At 43.9% G+C, this 21,375-nt stretch overlaps 1 protein-coding gene across 1 annotated transcript in view; it reads left to right on the forward strand.

Moving 5' to 3' along the window:
• SEC14L1 (SEC14 like lipid binding 1) overlaps positions 1 to 20,165 on the forward strand; it is a 42,924-nt gene extending 22,759 nt beyond the window's left edge. Inside the window, exons 3-16 of the mRNA XM_054278798.1 lie at positions 1,701 to 1,850; positions 2,689 to 2,820; positions 5,270 to 5,398; positions 5,647 to 5,881; positions 6,535 to 6,644; positions 7,356 to 7,545; positions 10,530 to 10,618; positions 12,167 to 12,237; positions 13,743 to 13,914; positions 14,236 to 14,370; positions 15,976 to 16,110; positions 16,584 to 16,835; positions 17,801 to 17,979; positions 18,441 to 20,165. Coding sequence (XP_054134773.1) covers positions 1,701 to 1,850; positions 2,689 to 2,820; positions 5,270 to 5,398; positions 5,647 to 5,881; positions 6,535 to 6,644; positions 7,356 to 7,545; positions 10,530 to 10,618; positions 12,167 to 12,237; positions 13,743 to 13,914; positions 14,236 to 14,370; positions 15,976 to 16,110; positions 16,584 to 16,835; positions 17,801 to 17,979; positions 18,441 to 18,546 — 2,085 coding nt within the window. The 3' untranslated portion in view covers positions 18,547 to 20,165. The remainder of the gene's footprint in view (positions 1 to 1,700; positions 1,851 to 2,688; positions 2,821 to 5,269; positions 5,399 to 5,646; positions 5,882 to 6,534; positions 6,645 to 7,355; positions 7,546 to 10,529; positions 10,619 to 12,166; positions 12,238 to 13,742; positions 13,915 to 14,235; positions 14,371 to 15,975; positions 16,111 to 16,583; positions 16,836 to 17,800; positions 17,980 to 18,440) is intronic.
• The last annotated feature ends 1,210 nt before the right edge of the window (positions 20,166 to 21,375 follow it).

Consider the following 21,375-nt stretch of genomic DNA (forward strand, 5'->3'; position numbering starts at 1 on the left):
AAAATGGGGATTAATTTATGAAGAATGCTGAGACTTTTTCAGGGAGAGGGCTGAGATGCTCATGAGCAACTAAAATGTGCAGCCTTCTGTCCAGAACAAGAGTCTTGTAAAAGAAATAAAGCTTCTTTGCCATCCCAACAGTGCTGACTATTGTGTTCCAGCACCAATGCTCTGTCCCTGCTGTTGTGCCCCCATCTCAGAGCCCAGGAATGATTGCTGTCCTTCAGTCAGGCCCAGCAGCTGTGCACAGATGGGCTTGGAGCAGGGACTGTGTGTGACCCCTTCCCTGGCTCCACTTCTCTGCCTTACACAGCAGCTTTATGAACTTGGGACAGTCATGCTGCAAAAATGGTTTAAAAATATGCACAAAGGGGAAAAAAGCTGATGCTGTTTTAGTGCCTTACACCACTGTCACCATAGAAACACTGCCTTCAAACTAGGTTTGAACACTGGTAATAAACTGAAGTATTTTAATTGTTCTAAAGGGAGAATTAAGAGACCTTTTCTGTTCCAGCCCCACCATTGCATACTTTGTGCAGCTGCTGCTTGTTTTGTTCCCCACCCTCTCCCTCTTGGTGCTGCAGCCCAGCTGTTGTCAGAGTAGTTGAAATCATCTAAAAGGACAGAGTGGATATTTACCTCTTTTAAAGATTTGTTTCATGATGCTCTCTCAGATTTACTTTATTCAAGCTTTCTTCTGCATTGGGACATCTTGCAGAATCCTACCTCTTCATCAAAGCCAATGAGATTCTGACAGTAGCAAAAATGAAGGGAAAGCAAGCTAAAGAATTAGTTGCTTCACTGCTACCCCATGAGGAGAAAAAAAGCCAAAGAGAAGCAGAGATACATCAGAGAGTGTGAAAGAAAAAGAAAAAAATAGGAGCTCTCTTGTATTCTCCAGCCACAGTGGTTTTAAAATCAAAATTCAGCAAGTTTACTAGTGGGGATAACACCCATTTTCCTCTTATTTGTTTTACTGATCCCAAATCCTTAACTCTGTCTGATTTAATATCATCTTCTCTCTGTGTCAAGTATTTAAGGGATGAAGATATTTACATGACTGTGGTTTTTAACCAAAATCAAAGCTGTTGCTAGCTCTGCATTATTACAAGAAGTTTTACATTTTCACAAGTGTGAAATGAGCTCATTGTATTAAACTGACTGTTGTTGGACAAAACTGGGAACTGATAAACTGCAGTGAAATCATTAGGAACACTCTGTGCCCAGGGAGCTTGAGAGCTCTATTAGCTTAAGAAATAGCTTTTGAAATGTTTTTATTAGACCTTGGGGAGCTGTATGAAATCCCTCTAGACAGCTTGGTGAAACACCGGTAATTAGTAAGTGGGTTTTTTTAATCCAAGACATAATTGTTTTGTCTTGTGGTATTTTAAGACTGGAGGGTCTGATTTTCCTGTTATCTAGGGGGTTGTCATGGTACAGAATGAATAACTTCCTTTCCAGAAGGAGGGGAGGAATGGGTTATTTTGTGTGGTTTAAAAACTGCTTACTGGCAAGGAACATATTAATAAATGGATGGTTTGGAATGCACTGTGACTCTTTCAGCTGTCATGTGGGTTCAGGAAAGCTCAGTCCCTTCCACGGAAGCTCTGAAGGGCACTGAGCCTCCAAATGCTGGAGGAGCTGTGCACACCCTCAGGAATTAATGGTGATGATTGTTTGTTCTCTTTCCATCGTGACAGGCATATGAAAGGAGGTTTCCTACGTGCCCGCTGATCCCCATGTTTGTAGCCAGTGACACAGTAAACGAGTACAAGAGTGAGGATGAGGCCATCCACGTGATCGAGCGGCGCTGCAAGCTGGACATCGATGCACCACGGCTGCTGAAAAAGGTGAGGAGCTCTGAAGGGCCTGCTTTGTGCTTCTGGATATCCCTTCACCTGAATGCTCTACTGACTTGGTTTTGCACACAGGTGTCTGCTAAGGAAGGCAGGAACCTCCCTTGAAATGGAAAATGTAAACCCTCTCCCTCTGAATTATTATAATTTTGAAATAAAAAGACTTTCAGGCAAAGATATGGGAATAGGAATAACAGTTCTGTACTAGAAAAACATAAAATACAAATGTAATGGTACAAACAAAAAAACTACAAACAAAATGTAATAGTACAAACAAAAAAATACAAATGTAATCGTACAAACAAAAAAAAACAACTGAGAATAGGAGCTGCCCCCCTGTGTGTCAGGGAGGTGTCCCAGCCCCATCCCATGGGGGCTCAGCCCTCCTGCAGTGCCAGCTGTGGCTCTGCTGCAGCAGGGATCCTGCACAAGGGGGGAGTTTTCCTCTGCAGCTCCAGGGCTGCTGCAGATGGGCCTGGGCTCCCTCTGGCCATGCAGGGCAGCAGAAAGCTGCTCCTCTGGCAATGCAGGGGGCAAAGGCTGCTGTGCTGTGCCAGGCTCAGATTGGATCCAGGGAGGAATGCTTGGCTCCTCCCCTGGGCGCAGCATCTCCCCATGGGATGCTGGGATTGGATCAGCCCTGCAGGGACACTCAGTGGCCATGGACAGCAGAGATCTCCTGGAGGGAGGGTTGGCTGGGAGAGATAAAGAAAAAACTGCCCCATGGACAGCAGAGAACTGCCCCAGCTCTGACAGAGAGGAGAACACCACCCCAGTCTCCAATTTCCAACCTAAGACATGTGCCTTACCAGAATCTGTGCCTCTTCCTCAGATTGCAGGAGTGGATTATGTCTACTTTGTCCAGAAGAATTCTCTGAACAGGAGAGAAAGGACTCTGCACATAGAAGCCTACAATGAAACCTTCTCCAACAGAGTCATCATCAACGAGCACTGCTCCTACACAGTGAGTAACAACAGGCCCTTGCTGGGGATGCAGATGGAGCCAAGGCACTGTTCAGATGTCAGGATTCAGAGCTTGGGTTGCTCCTGGCTTTTGCCTTGCAAGAAGAAAATAACCAACGTGTTATTTGAAATGAATTTGTAGAGAATGTACACGTCTGTGTGCAAACCTTGAGATAAGAAATGCTGACTTAGAAATGCCATGGAATAAGACAGATATTGTTGAGAGAGAAATGTATCTAGAAACAAGTTTCAAAAGATGGCCTTGCAAGAAAGACTGGATACTTTGGAGAAATAGAGCTATGAAAGATGCATTGTAGTAGGACTCACAAAGGGTAATTTTAGATTGGCTTTAAAGCATTTACAACATCATGTGGCAAAAGCTGATAGGCCAAGAAATGCTTACAGTGTATTGTAATTAGAAAAGAATTGGCTTCTGATTGTGATGGTATGAATTATAACATTTGTATTTTCTCACCCTTCACATGAGACTGAAAGTAGAATAAAAGTTTTTAAAATGCCTCTCAGTTACTTCATCTCTGGGTCAGAAAAGGGCTTAATCCAGCACCAACACACTGCCCTGAGTGATAATTGTTAGTGTTAAATGTAATATACTTGCTTCAAAAACTGAGACATGTTTGGCACCCTCTTGCTTGAGCATCTTCTCAGAGAGCAGAACACAACACAATTTGCTGTGTTTGACAGCCCTGTTTAGGCAAATCTGTGCTTTGTAGCAGCAGTGTGGGACTTGGTGAGGCTGTGACATCCTGACAGAACTGCCAGAGGAAAGTTCAGCTGATTTGCCTTCTGCTCAGCTCAGACAGGAGTTCACTGAGTCAGCTCTGTGTTTTAACCTACCTTTTTTCATTGTTCTTGGTCTTCAGTGCAAGTGTTGATGCAGAGGAGTCTGGTGGCAGGCCTGCTGCTCTGTCCTGCTCATGGTTTATTTCTGAATGGCTCAGCCCACCCTCATGGGCACTTACAACATGTGCTGGAGCAGTAGAATTTCAAATTGATGTTAAAGGTCAGATCAGAGCTAACAAATGTGACTGATTTATCTGTATTGTAGCACTCTTTCTAGGTCATAACATTTTCTGTTGTGTTTAACCTGTGGTTAAAAGATCACTTGGTGCCAAATCCACTTGATCCTATTATCTAATATTTTTATAATTATTTCTGCTGTAACTTCCAGGGTAAAATTAAGAATACTCTTTCACTTAGCTGCAGTTTTTATGTGAAAGCTCTGTTTAAACAGGGGAAATGCTGTACAGAAAAGTGCCTGTGGTAAATATGTACAAAATACAGCACTTCTTTATGCCCATTTGCTCTACTCAATTGAGAAATTAGGTAAATACAAAACCAGGTTTTTAATGGAAGAATAAATTGTTTCTTAAAGTTCATTTTTATTAAAGGTAACTTATAATTGAATTTATGAAAATACAGGAAGATTCTTAAATGGTGTTTTTATGAGTTGTACTTACTGAGGCTGTGCAAGCTATTCTTGTACCTCCCATTCCCTAATGCAGAAACAGAAAATGAAGGTAAAAGGCTTTTTTTCTGCAGTTGTCTCCTCATAAAGTGTTGATTCTGTTCTTAGCCAAATTTAGCATGTTTTGAGGGGGAAGGGAACCCTGAGGCATCAGGCCAGTTACATGCTCAGAAATCCAGCCTTTTGTGATGTTTTTGTAATGACAAATTCAGAGCCCAGCCTAGAAATTGTTTGAGCAAATCTATTTCAGCTGAAGAAAGTTTAAAGAACTGCTTTTCTGTAACAGTATCAGTCATAGAATTGTTTAGGTTGGAAATGCCCTTTAAAACTGAGTCCAACTAAAAGTCTGTTTCAGGATCATGTCAGTAAAGCAAGAGATAAGCTAAGAGGGAAGGTGTGAGCTGAGTGAGGAGTGTGCACTTCTGTCTGTGGCATTATCATGGGAGAGCAAACTAAAACAGTTTTCATTCTACAGAATGCTGAAATAGCTCCTAGGTCAGTGTGGGAACAGTGTTTTGGCTGTCTTGAAAATGTTGGGAGTGCTGCCCCTGCTCTTGCTGCAGGGCTCAGCCTGGCTGAGCTGGCCCTGGGCTGTCAGCCACAGCAGAGCTCCCTGTGAGGCTTTTACCCTGTTCCACACACACCCTGCAGTCCCAGCCCTTATCTGGACTGAGGGACTGTAGAAATGTGCACTCCTCTGGCTCTTGGCTGCTGCACTTGTGTTTCTCCACCCTTCCCTTTCTTGTTTAGACCAAAAAAAAATGGCTGTGAGACCAAAAGCTTCTCAGCTTTTTGTCCTTTGGTGTTGCCTCTTCCCAACTGTGAAGCAAGGGAAGCAAATTCCACTTGAATGTTTTTCACTGTGTGAACCTGTAAAACAAGAAACATTTCAAATATTGAGAGGGAGAAAAGGAGGAAAAAACCCTCAATGGATAACTGAGCTGTATGATCTTCTGACTTGCAGGTTCATCCTGACAATGAAGATTGGACCTGTTTTGAACAATCAGCAAGCCTGGATATCAAATCTTTTTTTGGTTTTGAAAGCACAGTGGAAAAGATTGCCATGAAGCAATACACCAGCAATATTAAAAAGGTGAGCCTGCAGTTGGGAAGGATGTGCCTGGCTCCAAGTTACCAGAGGACAATGAGGCTGCTGCTAAGTAACAGGCTGCTCTGCTCAGAAACCTGGGCTGCTTTGCTAAGGGCCTGGGGCACTGTGTCTGTGTAGGGCTGTTCCAAGTGAAATCTTTAGAGATCTGATCACTTAATTTTCATCCCAATCCTTTCTGTGTCTAAATGTGTGGGTTTTTCAGCAGCTGAAGTAAATTTTCTTTTTTGAAGGGAAAAGAAATAATAGAGTACTACCTGAAGCAGCTGGAGGAAGAAGGAATAACCTTTGTCCCTCGCTGGACTCCTCCTGTTGCATGTAAATCAGAGAGCAGCACATCTCACCCAAGGAGACCAGTGTCACCTGCCATTAATATCCCAGAGTCTGCCACAAAGGAGGGCTTGAGCAGCAAGGAGATCCTCAACACCTCCAGCAGCCCCTCGGAGCCCACAGCAGGAACACCTGATGGTATGGGGGTCTGATGTGTTCTACTGGGAAGCTTTGGGCTGGAGAGGCCCTCAGCACTGGGCACTTCTGGGCAGCTGAGGAGCTCCACATTGCTCCTGAGCTGGGGACATGCAGTGTTCAAGGGTGGGCTCACCCAGCAGTGACACGTGGCAGGGCTCAGGCAGCTGTTACAGGCTGAGCTTGTGAGTAGAGATCAGGTATGAGCAGAAAAACTCTTCTTCTTTGGGTTGCAAATGAGCATTCTGCTCTTATCCTGAAATTCAGAGATGGGTGTAATTATAGGAATGATTGGGAGGAAACAGCTGAAACTTCCCTAGATAGTCTTCTGGGAATTTGGGAAAATTCTTGCACTGGGAGATCAAAACTTCTCTAAGTATTTCTAGAAGCAGCAATCCCAGTGGTGCTGTGGATTGATGAATCTGAGTAGACTGGCAAAATGCTTTTTACAAATGCCTGCTTTTGCTCCTTCCTTAGCTGCAGAAGGAGAATTTTATTTTCTTGTTGAGGATGACTGTGTTTGTTGCCTTACTCATCTTCTCATTGATTCAAAGGAACCTTATTCAGTTCTGACTGTGCCCAGCACAGCAGCAAATCAGATCACGTGGTGCTTGGTCAGGTCAGGAGCACTCTGATCACCTGTAATCTCTTTTCAGATAAGCTGGATGCAGACTACATCAAGAGGTACCTGGGGGACCTGACCCCCATGCAGGAGAGCTGCCTCATCCGCCTGCGGCAGTGGCTGCAGGAGACACACAAAGGCAAGGTGAGCTCCTGACGTGTCCCCTGGCTCAGAGAGAGTCACACACAAACTGGGCCTGAGGAAATGCCCTGTCACACCCCCTGGGGCTGACCCTTTCTGCTAAGGGGCTCTCCATGATCAAAACCTAAAGAGGAGTTCATTGTGACTGTCCAGCTGACTTTGCAGCTGTGGTGCTTCAATAATTGGCTTGAAAACCTCTCAGACTGTCAGTTCAACTGCCCCAAGGGAATAGCATCAGTTTCATAAGTCTTCCTGGTTTCTGCAATGACCTTATTTTTATATTTGTTTGTTTTGGCCAAACATCATAGTCTTAAATACTGATTGGTAGGAGTAGAGCACTGATGGCAAGGCTGGGGTTTTTACAGTGCCTTGGGATTTGCATGTGTGTCTCAGCTTCCTCTAACTTAACAATAAAACACAGTGTGTGTTCAGTCCTGATTTATTTAAATTGGGCTGGCTTGGTATGGTCATGCAGGTGGAAATGATTACATTAGAGTTCATGAAATTTTTGTATCCCTTATGAAGGTAGCTGCAGTGCCTGACAGGGCTCATGATTTTGTTTCAAACAAAGGCTGATTTTCTTGAGTAACTCCCAGTGTTCCACACCATCCTCATGCATTGGTGCAGGGCTGCACATTTTTCAGCTTCTGTTGTTTGGCTTTCTGTTCTTGTTTCAAACCTTGAATACAAAATTTGGTTTGGTTTTGTTCATAGATCCCCAAGGATGAGCACATTTTAAGATTCCTGCGTGCCAGGGACTTCAACATCGACAAAGCAAGAGAGATCCTTTGCCAGTCCCTGACGTGGCGTAAGCAGCACCAGGTGGATTATATTCTGGACACCTGGAATCCTCCCCAGGTGCTCCAGGATTACTATGCAGGAGGCTGGCATCACCATGACAAAGGTATGGTTTCAGTACAAAACATGTATTGAACAGCCTTTTTGCATTTTGAATCAAAGGTGATAGTTGTTGTCCCTCTGTTAACTAGAGGTGGCCGGTTAGAACTTCTAGAGACATTTAAATTGATAGAATGTTTTGAGTTGAAAGGGAATTTAAAATAATCTTGTTCCATCTCACTCCATGGACAGGGACACCTTCCACTAGACCAGGTTGCTCAGAGCCCTGTTCAACCTGGCCTTGAACATTTCAGGGGCATCCACAGCATCTTTGGGCAGCCTGTTCCAGTGCCTTGCCAGCCCTTAGGGGCTGGAGGCAGAGCCCTGGATCAGTGTCTTTCTGACTAATACTGACATACTTAAATCTGCTTTGCAGGAGCTTAAAAAAAGTGATTAATTGCACTTCTCTAGTGCTCTGAGATGCTTAGAAGGGTGTTAGGCAAATGCTGAGTGTGCTCTTTCAGTGATTAAAAGGTGTTTGTAAATAAGTATATCTTCGTAATCAATTTATTTCTGATGTTGAATAAGTCTGCTGATGGCATAAATGAATATTTATTTGGTATTACAATCAGCTTAATGATGAGAAGTGGAATGTTGCAAAAACATCAAATAGAGCAGGTTTGTTTAAGAAGAGAAGCAGCTTTGGCTGAATTCCCTTTGTGCTGTGAGCCACAGCCTGCCACACTCCCCTGTCCCTCTGCTTTATCGTGCACTGATCTCGTTGCTAATACATACACAGAAATGAAACACGTTGGAATTTGTGCCTTGAGGCAAGCTGGGCTCTTCAGATAAGGAAATGATCTCTCACTGTGAGCGATCTGGGCTCTGATTGAGTCTTTTCCCACCAGGCACCATTGTTTCTGCTCAGCTCTTCCTTTTCCAAGCAGCATGTGAAACAGGGCAGGATGCTGTCAGCAGTGGTGGCCAGGAGACAGGGAGGACACAGCAGAAATTTAATCACAGAGCTTGAATGGCTCTTCCCTGCTGCTCTGGGTTTGACAGACCTCAAACTGAGAAAATGGAAAATGAGAATGTGCTTGTAAAGATTGTAGGGAAAAAGACCTGTTAATAAGTTCTCCCTTTCAGCCCGTTCCTTGTCTGTGCTTTGCAAAGACTTCCTCTGTCAATGGCACACAACTGGGTCCTGCCAGTGAGCAGAAAGGTGCAGAATGCATCAAAGGCTTGTTTAATGTTCTTCTGAGAAGTTCTGCAGTCTTGTGGTGAACTTCATGCCCCCTCCCTTCCCCTGCAGTTCCTTTGATCTCTCTTGCAGCATGCCCACAAGTAAAGCATGGCTTTGTCAATAATGGAAACACCATTTCAGAGCTGAGCAGTTCTCTATAATTTAAAACTTTACAGTGGTAGGTTCTTTTTTTAAACTCTCTTTTCTAGTATTGCTCCTTTCCTCCTACATATGTTAAATGTGCCAAACTTAAGCTGCCTGAATGCTGTGTGACTTTTAGGACTACAGCAAGGGCAGCAGTGATAATGAAGCATATTGTTTAGAATGAACTATCAGTGCTAAAGAAAGAAGTTATTATTTTGGCTTGCAATTAGCACAGATTTCTATACATCTGCATGGCTCTTATTTTGACAGGAATGCTTCAATCTCATGTCTTTTTAAAGCCATAAAGCTCTAATGGAATATAAATTGTACAGTGATAACAGAGCACTGTCAGCTGAGAGTCTCCTTCATGTGTCATTTGGATGGACCAGGGTTACTGAGCTGTTGGTTTGGGTTTGGAGAAATCTGTGTCTGGGAGGGAGGGAGGGAGGGAGACCTGCTATGAAGCTTAATAGCAGTTTTTGTTTAGTGTTTCAAAAGCTTAACAGTACATTCCAAGATAAGTGTGTGCCCATGTAAAAATAACATTTTCTTTTAGTCCACCTGATAAAACATAAAACACTGTGAACTTTCATGGGGGCAGTGTCTTTGTCAAGTAAATAACTGGCCTTGACTCTGCAGTTTTGGTTATTTGTTGGTTTTCTTAATAGTATGTTTTTTGCAGTTTCTCCCCTTGTGTCCCAAAGGTAATTTGATGATTTGATAACCTCTCTTGCAACTGTTGGAGGGAAGTGAGGCTGCACAGACAACCAGACTTGAGGGAGAATTTTATGTAGAAAGCTTCCCCTTTTTCTTCTTTTTATGTTGTATGCTAACATATTCCCTTTTATAAGCTGGTGATTGTTTAGCCTGTGTATTAAAATAGATGAAGAAAAGCCTAACAAGTGCATCACAACTTTAGAGGGAGGCTGGGAGCTGTTTTCTACAACTAAGAGCCAAAAATGCAAACTTTGATTATCAATTTCAGCCAACACAGCAATTCACCTTAATGCCTGAGTATCCTGCCAGTGTCAGGCTGGCTGTGGATGGGCAGGGCTCTAATGCAGAAGGTCCAGCAGAAGCAGAGTCCGTTCTCACCAGGCTAACCTGCATTAGCAGGGCTGTGTGCCAGTTCTGCACAGCGTGCAGGGGCAGAGCTGAGTGTGGCTCCATCCAGCAGACTCTGCAGAGGGCAGGCTCTGGGTTAACCCTTGGTTTCTGTAATTCCCAGATGTCAGGATGCCTATTTCTCCAGAGCACCGGAGAGTTAAAAAATCACATGTGATAAAAGCCTTGGAGCCTTCCTTGCAGCTCTGCAGTCACAGGAAAGCTTCAGTTCATTGGTGTACCTGAGCTGTCCTGGAAGCTAAGAATAGTCTGTGTCATTAATTGTGTATACCAAGGTCTGGAGTGAACTGATGCACTCAAAGTCCTTTGAACTTTCCATGAAGGTCAGGGAGCTATTTCTCAATCGGGATATGATCATTTTGTAGCTCATTTACAGATAATCTGTTGGTGTGGCTGCACTGAGTGATGTTTATGTTGCCGTCTGCTCTTGATTCTTCCTCCTACAGGGAAGATTTAACTGTTATGGTTTGTTTCCGTCTGAATTTTTTAGAAGAGCTCTCTCAAACGTCTCCTGCTGTATTTTTTGTGTCTCTGTGCAGACGGGCGCCCTCTGTACGTGCTGAGGCTGGGCCAGATGGACACCAAGGGCCTGGTGCGAGCGCTGGGGGAGGAGGCCCTGCTGCGCTATGTGAGTGTTCCCAAAACAACGGCACAGGATTGCAGCCAGAAACCCCGTGGGAACAATGCCAATGGCTTGGGTGGAAAATTTTAAATGTTTAATAGTAATAAAATGGTTAGAAAAATAGTGATACAATTAGAGTAATAATAATTGGGACAATTTGGATTAGGACAATATGAGACAATAGAAACAAAGAGTTATGGACGTCTGGGTACATTTTTCTGGGCAAAATAAGCCCGAAAAAGGACCCATGTTAACAAAGGATTAACCCTTAAAAACAATAACCTGTTGCATATTCATACATCTCATACATGATGCATAAATTCCATTCAAATACAGGATTCTCTCTGGTCAGTGTCAACTTCTTCCTCTTAATCCTGATGGCGTCATCCTGCCCAAGCAAGGCAGGAAGAAGTTCAGAAGTTCCTTTCTCCTGATAATGGAGCAATAAATTCTCTTTCTCTGAAAGATTCAGGTGTCTTGTGGCTGCTATCTCAGTGCCAGTCCTTTCTTTAGAAAAAAAGTATCCCACATAGCATAGTTTCTATTTTAACATTTTGTTATAGTCTAAAACCATATTTAACACACTACTTAAGGGAATAAAACAGCATTACTTTCTAACACAACACATATAATATTCATTTTAATATTTGTGAAAAGCCAATCATAAAATACACATTTGTCACACCCCAGGTGTTCTCATAATGCTTCGCTTGGGGCTGTTTCTCTTCTGCTCCCTTCTGCTGCAGAGCAGTGCAGCCCAACTCCCAAATCTATTTGTGGGGGAGATTTTCCAGGCACTGGGCATTGGTGCAGGCTGCCAAAAAATCAGGCCATGACAGTGTCATCGGTAACATTTCCATCAGTTTTTGGTTGGAATACCTCTGAAAGCCCCTGGTAGCTGTTCCTGATGTGTTCTGCAGGCTGATGGAAAGGTGGAGTTCCTGGCAGCTCCTGTGGTTACTGATGGGCATTTGCACAGATTCTTCTGCACTTGTGCAGGGTTTCAGACTGCAGTCTCTGCTCTTGTACAGAAGGGAAAATGCCACACTCAGCAATTTGTCCAGTCTGTACTCCAGGGATAAGAATCATGTATTTTTAAAGAGAAAGTGCTTGCCTGTACTTCTGCCTTCTTCTCTAAAGTCATCACTCAGACTGTTACTGTGGTTCTGCTCAGCTTCCAAGCAGAAAGCTGGCAGAATTCCAGGTTTGCACTGACTTTTTTTGACTCCTGGTAATGGCAGGAGTAGCCATAGTGACTGTTAAAAACAGGGAGTGGGTTTTATTTTTCTCTCCTAGTAGCGTTTCCAAGCAGACACTAACTTTTGTTTGCTTGCCCTAGTTCTGTTTCAAGGTTACTTTCTGTGATTTCAAAAGGGGCTTTAATTTCTGAGCGATTAAGGGTATTTGTAGTGATTTTAATGAATTCTTTGGCAGGGGGGCAAATTTATGCTGGTTTGATCTTGTAGTTTCAAATAATCTTTGGATATAAACATATTTTCTTTATCCTACTGAGTTTGAGACTGTCTTTTCTAAACCCCACTTTTTTTTGTGCAGGTCCTTTCAATAAATGAAGAAGGGCTGAGGAGATGTGAGGAGAATACAAAAGTATTTGGCAGGCCAATAAGGTAAAGCCTGCTCTGTGGGAAGGAGCTGCTTTCCTGGGGTGTGGGGGGAATGTCAGGCAGTGGAACAAGCAGAGGGTAGGCAGTGTCTCACATGCAGGAGCAATCATACGGTTAATTAAGAGCCTCCCCAATTAGTGGGGCTGGAGGGAATGTGCCTGGGGAAGCCTGAGGCACACACATCACCTGCCCAGCAGCCTTGGCCTTGTGCTCATCATGGTTCTGTTGGGGCTGTTTCTCTTCTGCTCCCTTCTACTGCACAGCAGTGCAGCCTAACTCCCAAACCTGTCTGTTCTGTGGGGGAGATTTTCCAGGCACTGGGCATTGGTGCAGGCTGCCAGAAAATCAGGCCATGATGGTGTCATGAGTAACAGTTCCAGTAGTTTAAGGTGTGGCTTCCATGTCACTTGTTCATCCATGACTCCAGGGCTCAGTACACAGTTCTGCTTTGCATTCTCCATTTATTGTGGGGCTACTCAGCTGTTGATCCAAGGTGAGGTCATGAGGCTCCTGTAAAACCTGAGATCTGGTTTTCCAGGTTTTGGCTTGACTTCATGTGAAGTTCAGTCAAAAGTGGTTTGCTAGCCCATCTTGAAGTCATTGTAGGGGTCACTTGTGAAAGTGGTAACTGCAAAATGGATTTAAGGGCATGGAATGAAGGCAGGACCAGCCCTGAAGAAATGCCATGTTTCTTGAACTCCCTCCAGTTTCCTTCTCCTAATCTGCAAGGTCCAGGGTGTGGGGTGTGCCTGCTTATCATTTCCTTGTCACAGACCTTGCTGCCCCAGCTCCCCAAGGGAGCTCAGATCCAAGGGAGAGCTCTCATGTGTTTAACAGCTGAATGGTGCTGCCTCCTGCATCTTCATTTGTAGCCATAATCCTAAAGGGCTGTGTATTAAACATTTAAAGTGAAACAAAGAAGGGTTTGGTGTTTCATAGGAGCCTTATGCATAATGTAATGTCTGCTGGCTGGTGCAGCACAGCTGGAAATCTTGAATTCCTGCCCAGGGCAAGACCTGAACTTGGAAAGAAACTGAAACACATGCTGCAGCTCAGTGGTTAGTATTAAGAACATATCTCTTCCTATAGAAAAAGCTTCCTTCCCTGAGATCTGACAACAGAATTAGCTTTGACATGTATTGGCACTGTTGTGCAGTAGAAAGTCTGCTCTGAGAGTGTCAAATTGCTTCAGAGCAGCATTGTGGCCACTTAAATGATCTCCCAGTAAAAGCAATGGTTTAATCTCTGGGCTGACTGTTGACAGGATCCTTTTTTGGCTTTATATGAACTGAACTTATATCTGGAATCTAAAATGTCTGTAGGAGAGTGTGCAGAGTGATCACTGCACACCCCTTAAACTCCAGGGTCTACAGGCAGCACAAAGGAGGTAAAACAGAGTAAAGCAGAACATGCAGAGGGTCCCCACATTTCAGTGTGTTGGGCACTTGCATAAGCAAGGAGAATTTTGATATTATTGAGATTTTTCTTTTTATCTCTCTCAAATTCAGCTCTTGGACCTGCCTGGTAGATCTGGAAGGTTTGAACATGAGGCATTTATGGAGACCTGGTGTCAAGGCCCTTCTGAGAATCATTGAGGTGGTTGAAGCCAATTACCCTGAGACCTTGGGTCGTCTGCTTATCCTAAGAGCACCTCGAGTATTCCCAGTTCTCTGGACACTGGTATGTGTGTAATCCAAGGTGTTCCTCAGCTCCCTCTGTTTGTAAAAGCACTTCAGAGATCAGGCTGCATGTGCAGCAAATATTCCCATTTGGAAACATGTCTTTTATATAGAATTCCTGGAGTGGATTAAAAACCATCACCTAAGAAGCTGATTACGCTGTTGGTTAATTTGGCTTGTTTGTGGTGTGGACTTTGCATAACCAGGATGGTAATGCTCAGTGGGATCAAAACTGATTCCTTCAAAATTGACTTGGAAACAATGTGAATTGACTTGAGAAAAACATGAGGGCCTGATCTGTTCTGTTTTTCTTTCTTTGTAGGTTAGTCCATTCATTGATGACAACACCAGAAAGAAATTCCTCATTTATGCTGGAAATGACTACCAGGGTCCTGGGGGACTGCTGGATTATATAGATAAAGAAATTATCCCTGATTTCCTCGGTGGAGAGTGCATGGTATGAATATAAACTATTGCATATAGCAACTTACTTGTGGTTTTTTTTTTAATTATTATTTTTCCTCTCCTCTAAGCAAAGAAGTCTTTAAATACAGAATGATTGCTGGTGCAGTTTAGAGGTGGGGGTTATGATGTAGGATTCCAGGCTCAATGCTGTTTTCTGGATCCCATTTAAAAAGAACAGTACATTCATTCTCTTGGATGAGTATCTTGATCAAATACCTTATCAAAACAGCCAAGCACAGCTAAAAGTCACAGTCTGTTCCCTGGAAGGTTCAGGCAAACATGGTAGCAGAGCTCTGAGCAAGAGCTGTCACCACCAGCTGATCCAGAGAGTCTGTGTCACCTAAAAATCTGATCCCATAAGGAGCCCAAGGAGCATGAGGCACATCTGCTCAGAGGGCTCAGCAAACAGCCCAGTCTCTCCACAAAGAGTGTGCAGTTACCCCCAGCAAACCAGAAAAGTGGTTTTACTGCAGGATACTGTAATTTCTCAGTCCCTTGTCACAGGCCTGTGACAATGCTGCTGTTTCCTGCCTGGACCTTGGGTATCAGTTGGACCTGGCATTTAACATCTCACTGATAATGTGAGGTTTATTTCACATGTAATGCTTTTGACAACACAGGCTGGGTGTGTTCTCAGCCCCTGTACACTCTCTAGATTAATTTCTGTACCATTCTTGAAAATTCAGCTGTGTCAGCTCCAATAGAGTCTCAAATGATAATGAAGTACAGTTGGATGTGTTGGAGTGGAGCATATGTTTATCTCCAGTGGGCTGGTTTTTGTTGCAGCAGTAGCTTTCAATGTTATCTAATTTGGAGCTTAAAGCTGGCAAAATCCACTGTTTATGTAAGCAAAAGTGAATGTTACCAGAAAGCAAATTGCTACAATACTTCCTGCTAGTACAGGCAGCCTCTCCCTTCTTCTTTATTTCTGAGTATTTGAACAAAAATGACTTCTCTGAGATCTTTTCAATTCTCTGTTGTAATTCAATTACCAAACATTTCTACTTCCCCAGACACTTCTGTGGAACCTCCTGTCAACTTCATTGCTACAAGCTCCTTAAAACAGAAATTTGCTTAGGGAAGTTGTGTAACCACTTCCAGTTCTGAGCTGTCAGACAGCTGTAACTTCAAAACTGTTAATTTTCCTGGCTGCAGTATATTTTTACCTGCTTGCAAACTTTTTGTATCTGCCCACTCTCCATCCTTAAATTTAGCTACCACTGTTCTTTCAGGTCACTGTAGCTCTGTTTTTCAGACTTAGTCACTGTTGCCACTTCCTCAGGATTCTGAAGTGCCTCCCATCTTTCTTCAGTGTAAGGTGGTGTAAATGATAATTACAGCCTTTACACAGTCCCTTTCTGGGTGCTGGCTGTTGTGTATGTACAAGATCTGTTCCCCTGGTGTGCAGTTCTACCTCACCCAGATAATTTGAAAAAGAATTACCAATGCACCATGTACAAGCTGTAAAATTACTTTCAGACTGTTCCCTTTTCCAGAATATTGCTGAATGTTTGTTTCTTAAGCTGGAAGGCAGAGAACATGATGGGATGGTCACAGGAGATAATTTTTAATGTTTTTTTTTTTATTATTATTTTAGTGTGAAGTACCAGAGGGTGGGCTGGTTCCCAAGTCCCTCTACCGGACAGCAGAAGAGTTGGAAAATGAAGACATCAAGCTTTGGACTGAAACAATCTACCAGTCTGCAAGTGTCTTCAAAGGAGCTCCACATGAGGTACAGCTCCAGCTGCCCTTTGCTTTCATTTTCATCTCAGCCCTCTGCTCTGAGCTCAGTCTCTTGGCCTGGCAATGTTTTATTGCTTGTTTATTTAGCTCCTGTGCTTCCACCTTCTGGAGCTGGTGCATGGTGATGCTTTAATAGCTGAAGTTTGTGATTGTTCCTCCTGTTATTTTGTTGCCATTTAGAGAATATCACTGGTTTTCATTCTATTCAAAGCCATATTCTTCTAAGCAAAGCAAACAAACTTCTCAGAAGCTGCTTGAAAGCTTCTGAAAGTAAGAAGAATAGGCACCCCCATCAGGGGGGAATTTATATCTGCAATGTCTTTTTTTGACTATTAAAAAGCCTTTTTAAGAGTAGAAACTAAGCCCAGCAACAAAAAAGCTCTGTTCTTTGTATTTTTTTCCTGTAGGAGTTTGTTTTTAGTGAGCAAATTGCTGTTGTCTAATGTGCCTTTCCTGCCTCAGGTTCTCATCCAGATCGTGGACGCCTCGTCAGTGATCACGTGGGATTTTGACGTGTGCAAGGGCGACATTGTTTTTAACATCTTCCATTCCAAAAGAGCCCCACAGCCTCCCAAAAAGGACTCTCTGGGAGCTCACAGCATTACATCTCCTGGTGGGAACAACGTCCAGTTGATAGACAAAGTCTGGCAGCTGGGGCGTGACTACAGCATGGTGGAGTCTCCCCTGATCTGCAAAGAAGGGGAGAGTGTGCAGGTGAGGCAGGCAGGGCCTGTGGGGGCAGATGGAGCCCAATCTGCCTGTTCTTACTCACAGCACTGATGACTGAGTGCTGGTGACTCAGTGCTGGGCTTGCTTTTGGCCAGCATTTAGCTGCTGTTCCAGGCTGGGTGCTGCAGGGAGCAGGGATGGGATTTATGTGGGATCTGCTGGGAGGGGAAGTTGCATCAGGTCTGCTAAGGACTGAGATGGATCAGTAAGGAACATGTGGAGGAACACCTAAAATGCACAGCCAGAAAGTAACAAAACATGCTTTGGGCTGTAATTCTGACAGTTATTTCCTGAAGCAAATATTCTGTGTTTGAGGAATATCACAGTGCCTGCCCTCAGTGATAAGAGAAGCTGGAAATCCAGGCTGAGCTTCTGTGTGTTTGCCCTCTCATGGGCAGTGTGAGAGCTCCTGATGGCCAAAGCTCCTGAAGGATTTTTTATGCCATTTGCAACCTGTCCTTTAATTCCAGGTTTGATATAACATGCAGCATTTTTACAGTCACACGCTGCCACTGCTGTTCCTGTTGATTTGAAATGAGTCAAACAGCCTCTGAAAAAGCAGCTCCTTAAGTCACCAAGATGGAAATGATAAACTGGAAATATGGGCAGTGACCTCTTAAACTTTGAGGCAGAAGCCTTGACTGCTCTTTTCACAGTGTCAAAGGACAGCTGTGAATGAAAATAAATTGAAAAATGGATATTGTTTTGAAGCAGAACTTGTCCTTTTAGCATATTAAATCCTAACCCCTCGACACTGTAGAACTGCTGGTGTTCCATCCTAGATTTGATAAGGATGTTGTGTGGGGGGAGTCTTCCAGCACTGCCAATATTAGCATTGGGCAAAAATTCTGGGCATGTACGCACTTTTTCTAAGCTTAGAAAAGTAAAGTCAAGCCTACAAATCTCTGTTAACCGAGTTAATTTTTGATTTTTGTTGTGTCTGCTTGCAGGGCTCCCATGTGACCAGGTGGCCTGGCTTCTACATTTTACAGTGGAAATTCCACAGCATGCCTGCCTGTGCTACAACCAACCTGCCTCGTGTGGATGATGTGCTGGCATCTCTACAGGTGTCCTCTCACAAATGTAAAGTCATGTACTATACAGAAGTGATAGGATCTGAAGATTTCAGGTATGTCTGGCCAAGGGCAGCCAATGTCAAACCTTCACTTAAATACAAGTAAATTGTATTTAAAAAGTTGCACTGATGGCAAGTAATTTATAAAAGGGATTAATTAGTTGTCTAGTGGCAATATCACTGGTCATTTGGCTTTGAGAGTTTGTTGGGCTTGGCAGGTTGTCCTGTAGAAGGAAGTGCAATTCAAATTCCAGTTGTTGAATTTCATTTTCTGCCAGTGGATAAATTTGACTGAAATGAAATCTCTGTCTCTTTGAACAGCATCTGGTTTTTGAAAGAAGTGCAATGTCCTCATTGCTTTATGTGGTGAGGCAGAAAAGCTTCTGAGTATCTGCACCAAAGCTGTTACTTGCTTTTGATTCAGTGTACAAACACAGTGTAGATACAGAGCAGAAATCAAAATCTTTGTGTGTTCTGAAGCTTTAAACTGCTTTCTTCTTTTTTCCCTCCTGCAGGGGATCTATGACCAGCCTTGAATCAAGCCACAGTGGATTCTCCCAGCTCAGTGCTGCCACCACCTCCTCTAGCCAGTCCCATTCCAGCTCCATGATTTCCAGGTAGTGCCACAACAGCTGAGAAGCAAATGGATGTGATGGCTGGACCCTCGCCCGTGGCAGCTGACTGCAATACAGCATATTCAACTGGCAATTGTGCAAAAAAAATCCCTACCCCAAAAAGCCTTTTATAGATAGTAAAGTAGCTGTTTGAATTTTACACTTAGTGGTTTTGATCTTTGTTAGATCCAACAGCTTGTCTCTTAACTTTAACCCTTTTTCCTAAATCAGCCATAAATATTTTTGCAAGTGTGCTTGCACAAATCCTAACTCTGAACACAAGGGCTCTTACTGAAAAGGAAAAACAACCAGTGCATCAGTTAAGAATGATTTCTTTTTTTAACTGTGTAGATGTTAAAAAGGGAAAAAGAAAATCCCTACCAAAAATGCTCCGTAGTGCATTAGAGATGAACTGCAAGTCTCCTGTCAGGACATTTCTTTCCATCCTGAGAAATCCCCTGTGATATTCCAGTGCTGCAAACTGTTCTCCTGTTGCCACTAATGATGTCCAAGACAAAGAACAGCAGTTGCTGGATACTTGACTTTGTGAGTCCATTTTTTTCAAAGCATGCCCACAGAGCTGTGGCCAGGCTGTAACACTGAATATACTTTTTGTATGAGCACATTTCTGGGGAATTTGAGCTCTGGGTCTTGCTGGGTTAAAGCAATTTGTTCTTTCCTTGGATTTGTGCATGGAGCACTGTGGAGAGAGAGGTGGAGAGCAGGCTCTCCCTCACTGTGTCACTCTGGGCTCATCCAGAGCTGCTCTGAGCTTCTTTTCCCAGCCCTGTGCTGGAGCTTCACTCTGCTTCCTTAGTGCATTCCAAGCAAATGGATTTTACTGAGGTTCTCTTCTTGTCAGGAATTTATGCAGAGCTTCAGCTTGCTGCTCAAAGCACTCTGAAGGAGGTGTGGCTTCCATCCTTCCTGAGCACTTCTCCCTCCCTGGGACCTCCTGTCTTTCCCAGTGCCTGGCAGAAATAGAGCACCTCAGTTCTGGTCAGCCTTGCTGTGAGCAGGGAGCACAGGGATCTTCCCTCTGAGTGATACAGGAGAAGATATTTAAGGATTTTCTCCACCATTTCCACTACTGCCACTGCCAGAGGTGATCTGCCATTTGGGATTCTGTCCCTGTTGGCCAGGGATTTGGGATTCTGCCATTTGGGATTCTGTCCCTGTTCCAGGCTCAAGCTGGACCCTTGCTGCACTCTGTTCAGGTGTTCTTCCTTCTCCAGCCATCTCTCTATGCACAGCAAAAGGCCCCAAAGACTGAACTGTCAGACACAGACCATACCTGGCAGTGGAGCAGAGAAGATTTTGGTCTGAAATGCAGCAGGATTTGCACAGTTAGACCCTTCTTGATCTTTCCTTACCCTTGCTAGAGCCAAAATGTCCCTGCAGGCACAAGGAGCTTCTGTGCTGGCTGCAGTCCCATCTGGGAAATGGGATAGGGTCTGGCTTGGGTAAGGGGTGGAGGAGCTTCAGGAGGTGTTGCACTTGGAAGGCAGAACTCACTCAAGATTCTGGATCCCCTGCCTGAGGGATGCTGGTTCTGAACTCAGTGTGAAGCTTTTTTATGCCTGCAGAGCTCTGGAGAGGCAGGTGACAGACACCTGACAGCAGCAGCTCTGGCTGTGGCACATGCCAGAGCTGACAGGTATTTTAGTAACAGAGGTGCTCAGAGACCAAGCTCCTTAAACTGAACCAAGTGGATCTGTTCTGGAGCTCTTTTAGGACTCAGAAGCTGAAGGTGGAGGTTTGGCTGTTACTTAGGGACTCAGGTCACTGCTTTGGTGTCACACAGCTCCCAGCCACTTGCACAGGCTGTGGCTCCAGGGCTGCTCCCAGGAGCTCTGCCCAAATTCCTGACCCCAGGAGCCAGGCTTGATAGCACAGGGAGAGCAGCTGGAGCACAGTGAGGTTCACCTGCTGACACTCATGACACTCACTCTTCCATTCACCAGGCTGTAAGGGCTGGAGATGGTCGCTTTCTCTCTCTCTCTTTCTCTCAGATGGCGATTTTGCTGACAACTCTAAAGAATCTGCTCCATTCAACACTCCACATTTGTCCAGGTGTCTGCCTTTGTAGACCTTTTTGAGTTGCAGTCCCTTTTCAAGTCTGACGATCTATATTTTTGTTTTTCACTTGAGCTGGCTCAAAAGTGGCACTTTGGGTTTTTCCTGCTTTTGATCTTAACACATCATTTAGAGCTCAAAGCACATTACAGCACAAACAACCAGGGAGATAAAATTCCAGAAAAACAATAGTTAATCTTCCTGTAAGCAAAGTGCTGTGGCAATATGACTTGATCACTGCAGTCTAACTAAATTTCCCATACCCTGGTCTTTCTTTGTGTGATACTGCTCTTCCTTCTCTCAGCCAGTGACTCTTCTGTTGGCACCTTTCCTGTTATCAGTGTCCTTCACTTCCCTGTCCCTCCTCATGAACTGCATATCAAATTCTGTAAATGTTTTGTATACATAATACCTCATTCTTGGTAATAAAATACAGATAGTCTTTAAAAGATTTTTTTATTGTTATCAATAAATGTTAACTGTTTGGAAAAAAATAAAAAAGGAGTGAAGTGTCATTATTTCATTTATCTGCTGCAAAGCTGCTGGGTTATTTTATGTGCTGGATTCAGGTCTGTCAGTGCTGGATGAAGGAGGGGCTCCTTGGGTGCCCCCACCCCTGCCACCTCAGGCAGGAGGCCCAGACAGTCACGCTCAGGAAATTATGGTTTTTAATTAGTAGAAGTAGAATAAGCTTCAGCTATTTCAGAAAAATGAGCCAATAAACGTCAAACTGGGTTTTCTAATTCCTGGAGCTGGAGCA

This window comes from Melozone crissalis, unplaced genomic scaffold, assembly GCF_028551555.1.
Source record: "Melozone crissalis strain CALT ecotype California unplaced genomic scaffold, PUWL_Pcris_2 ptg000026l_1, whole genome shotgun sequence".
Lineage (NCBI taxonomy): Eukaryota > Metazoa > Chordata > Aves > Passeriformes > Passerellidae > Melozone > Melozone crissalis.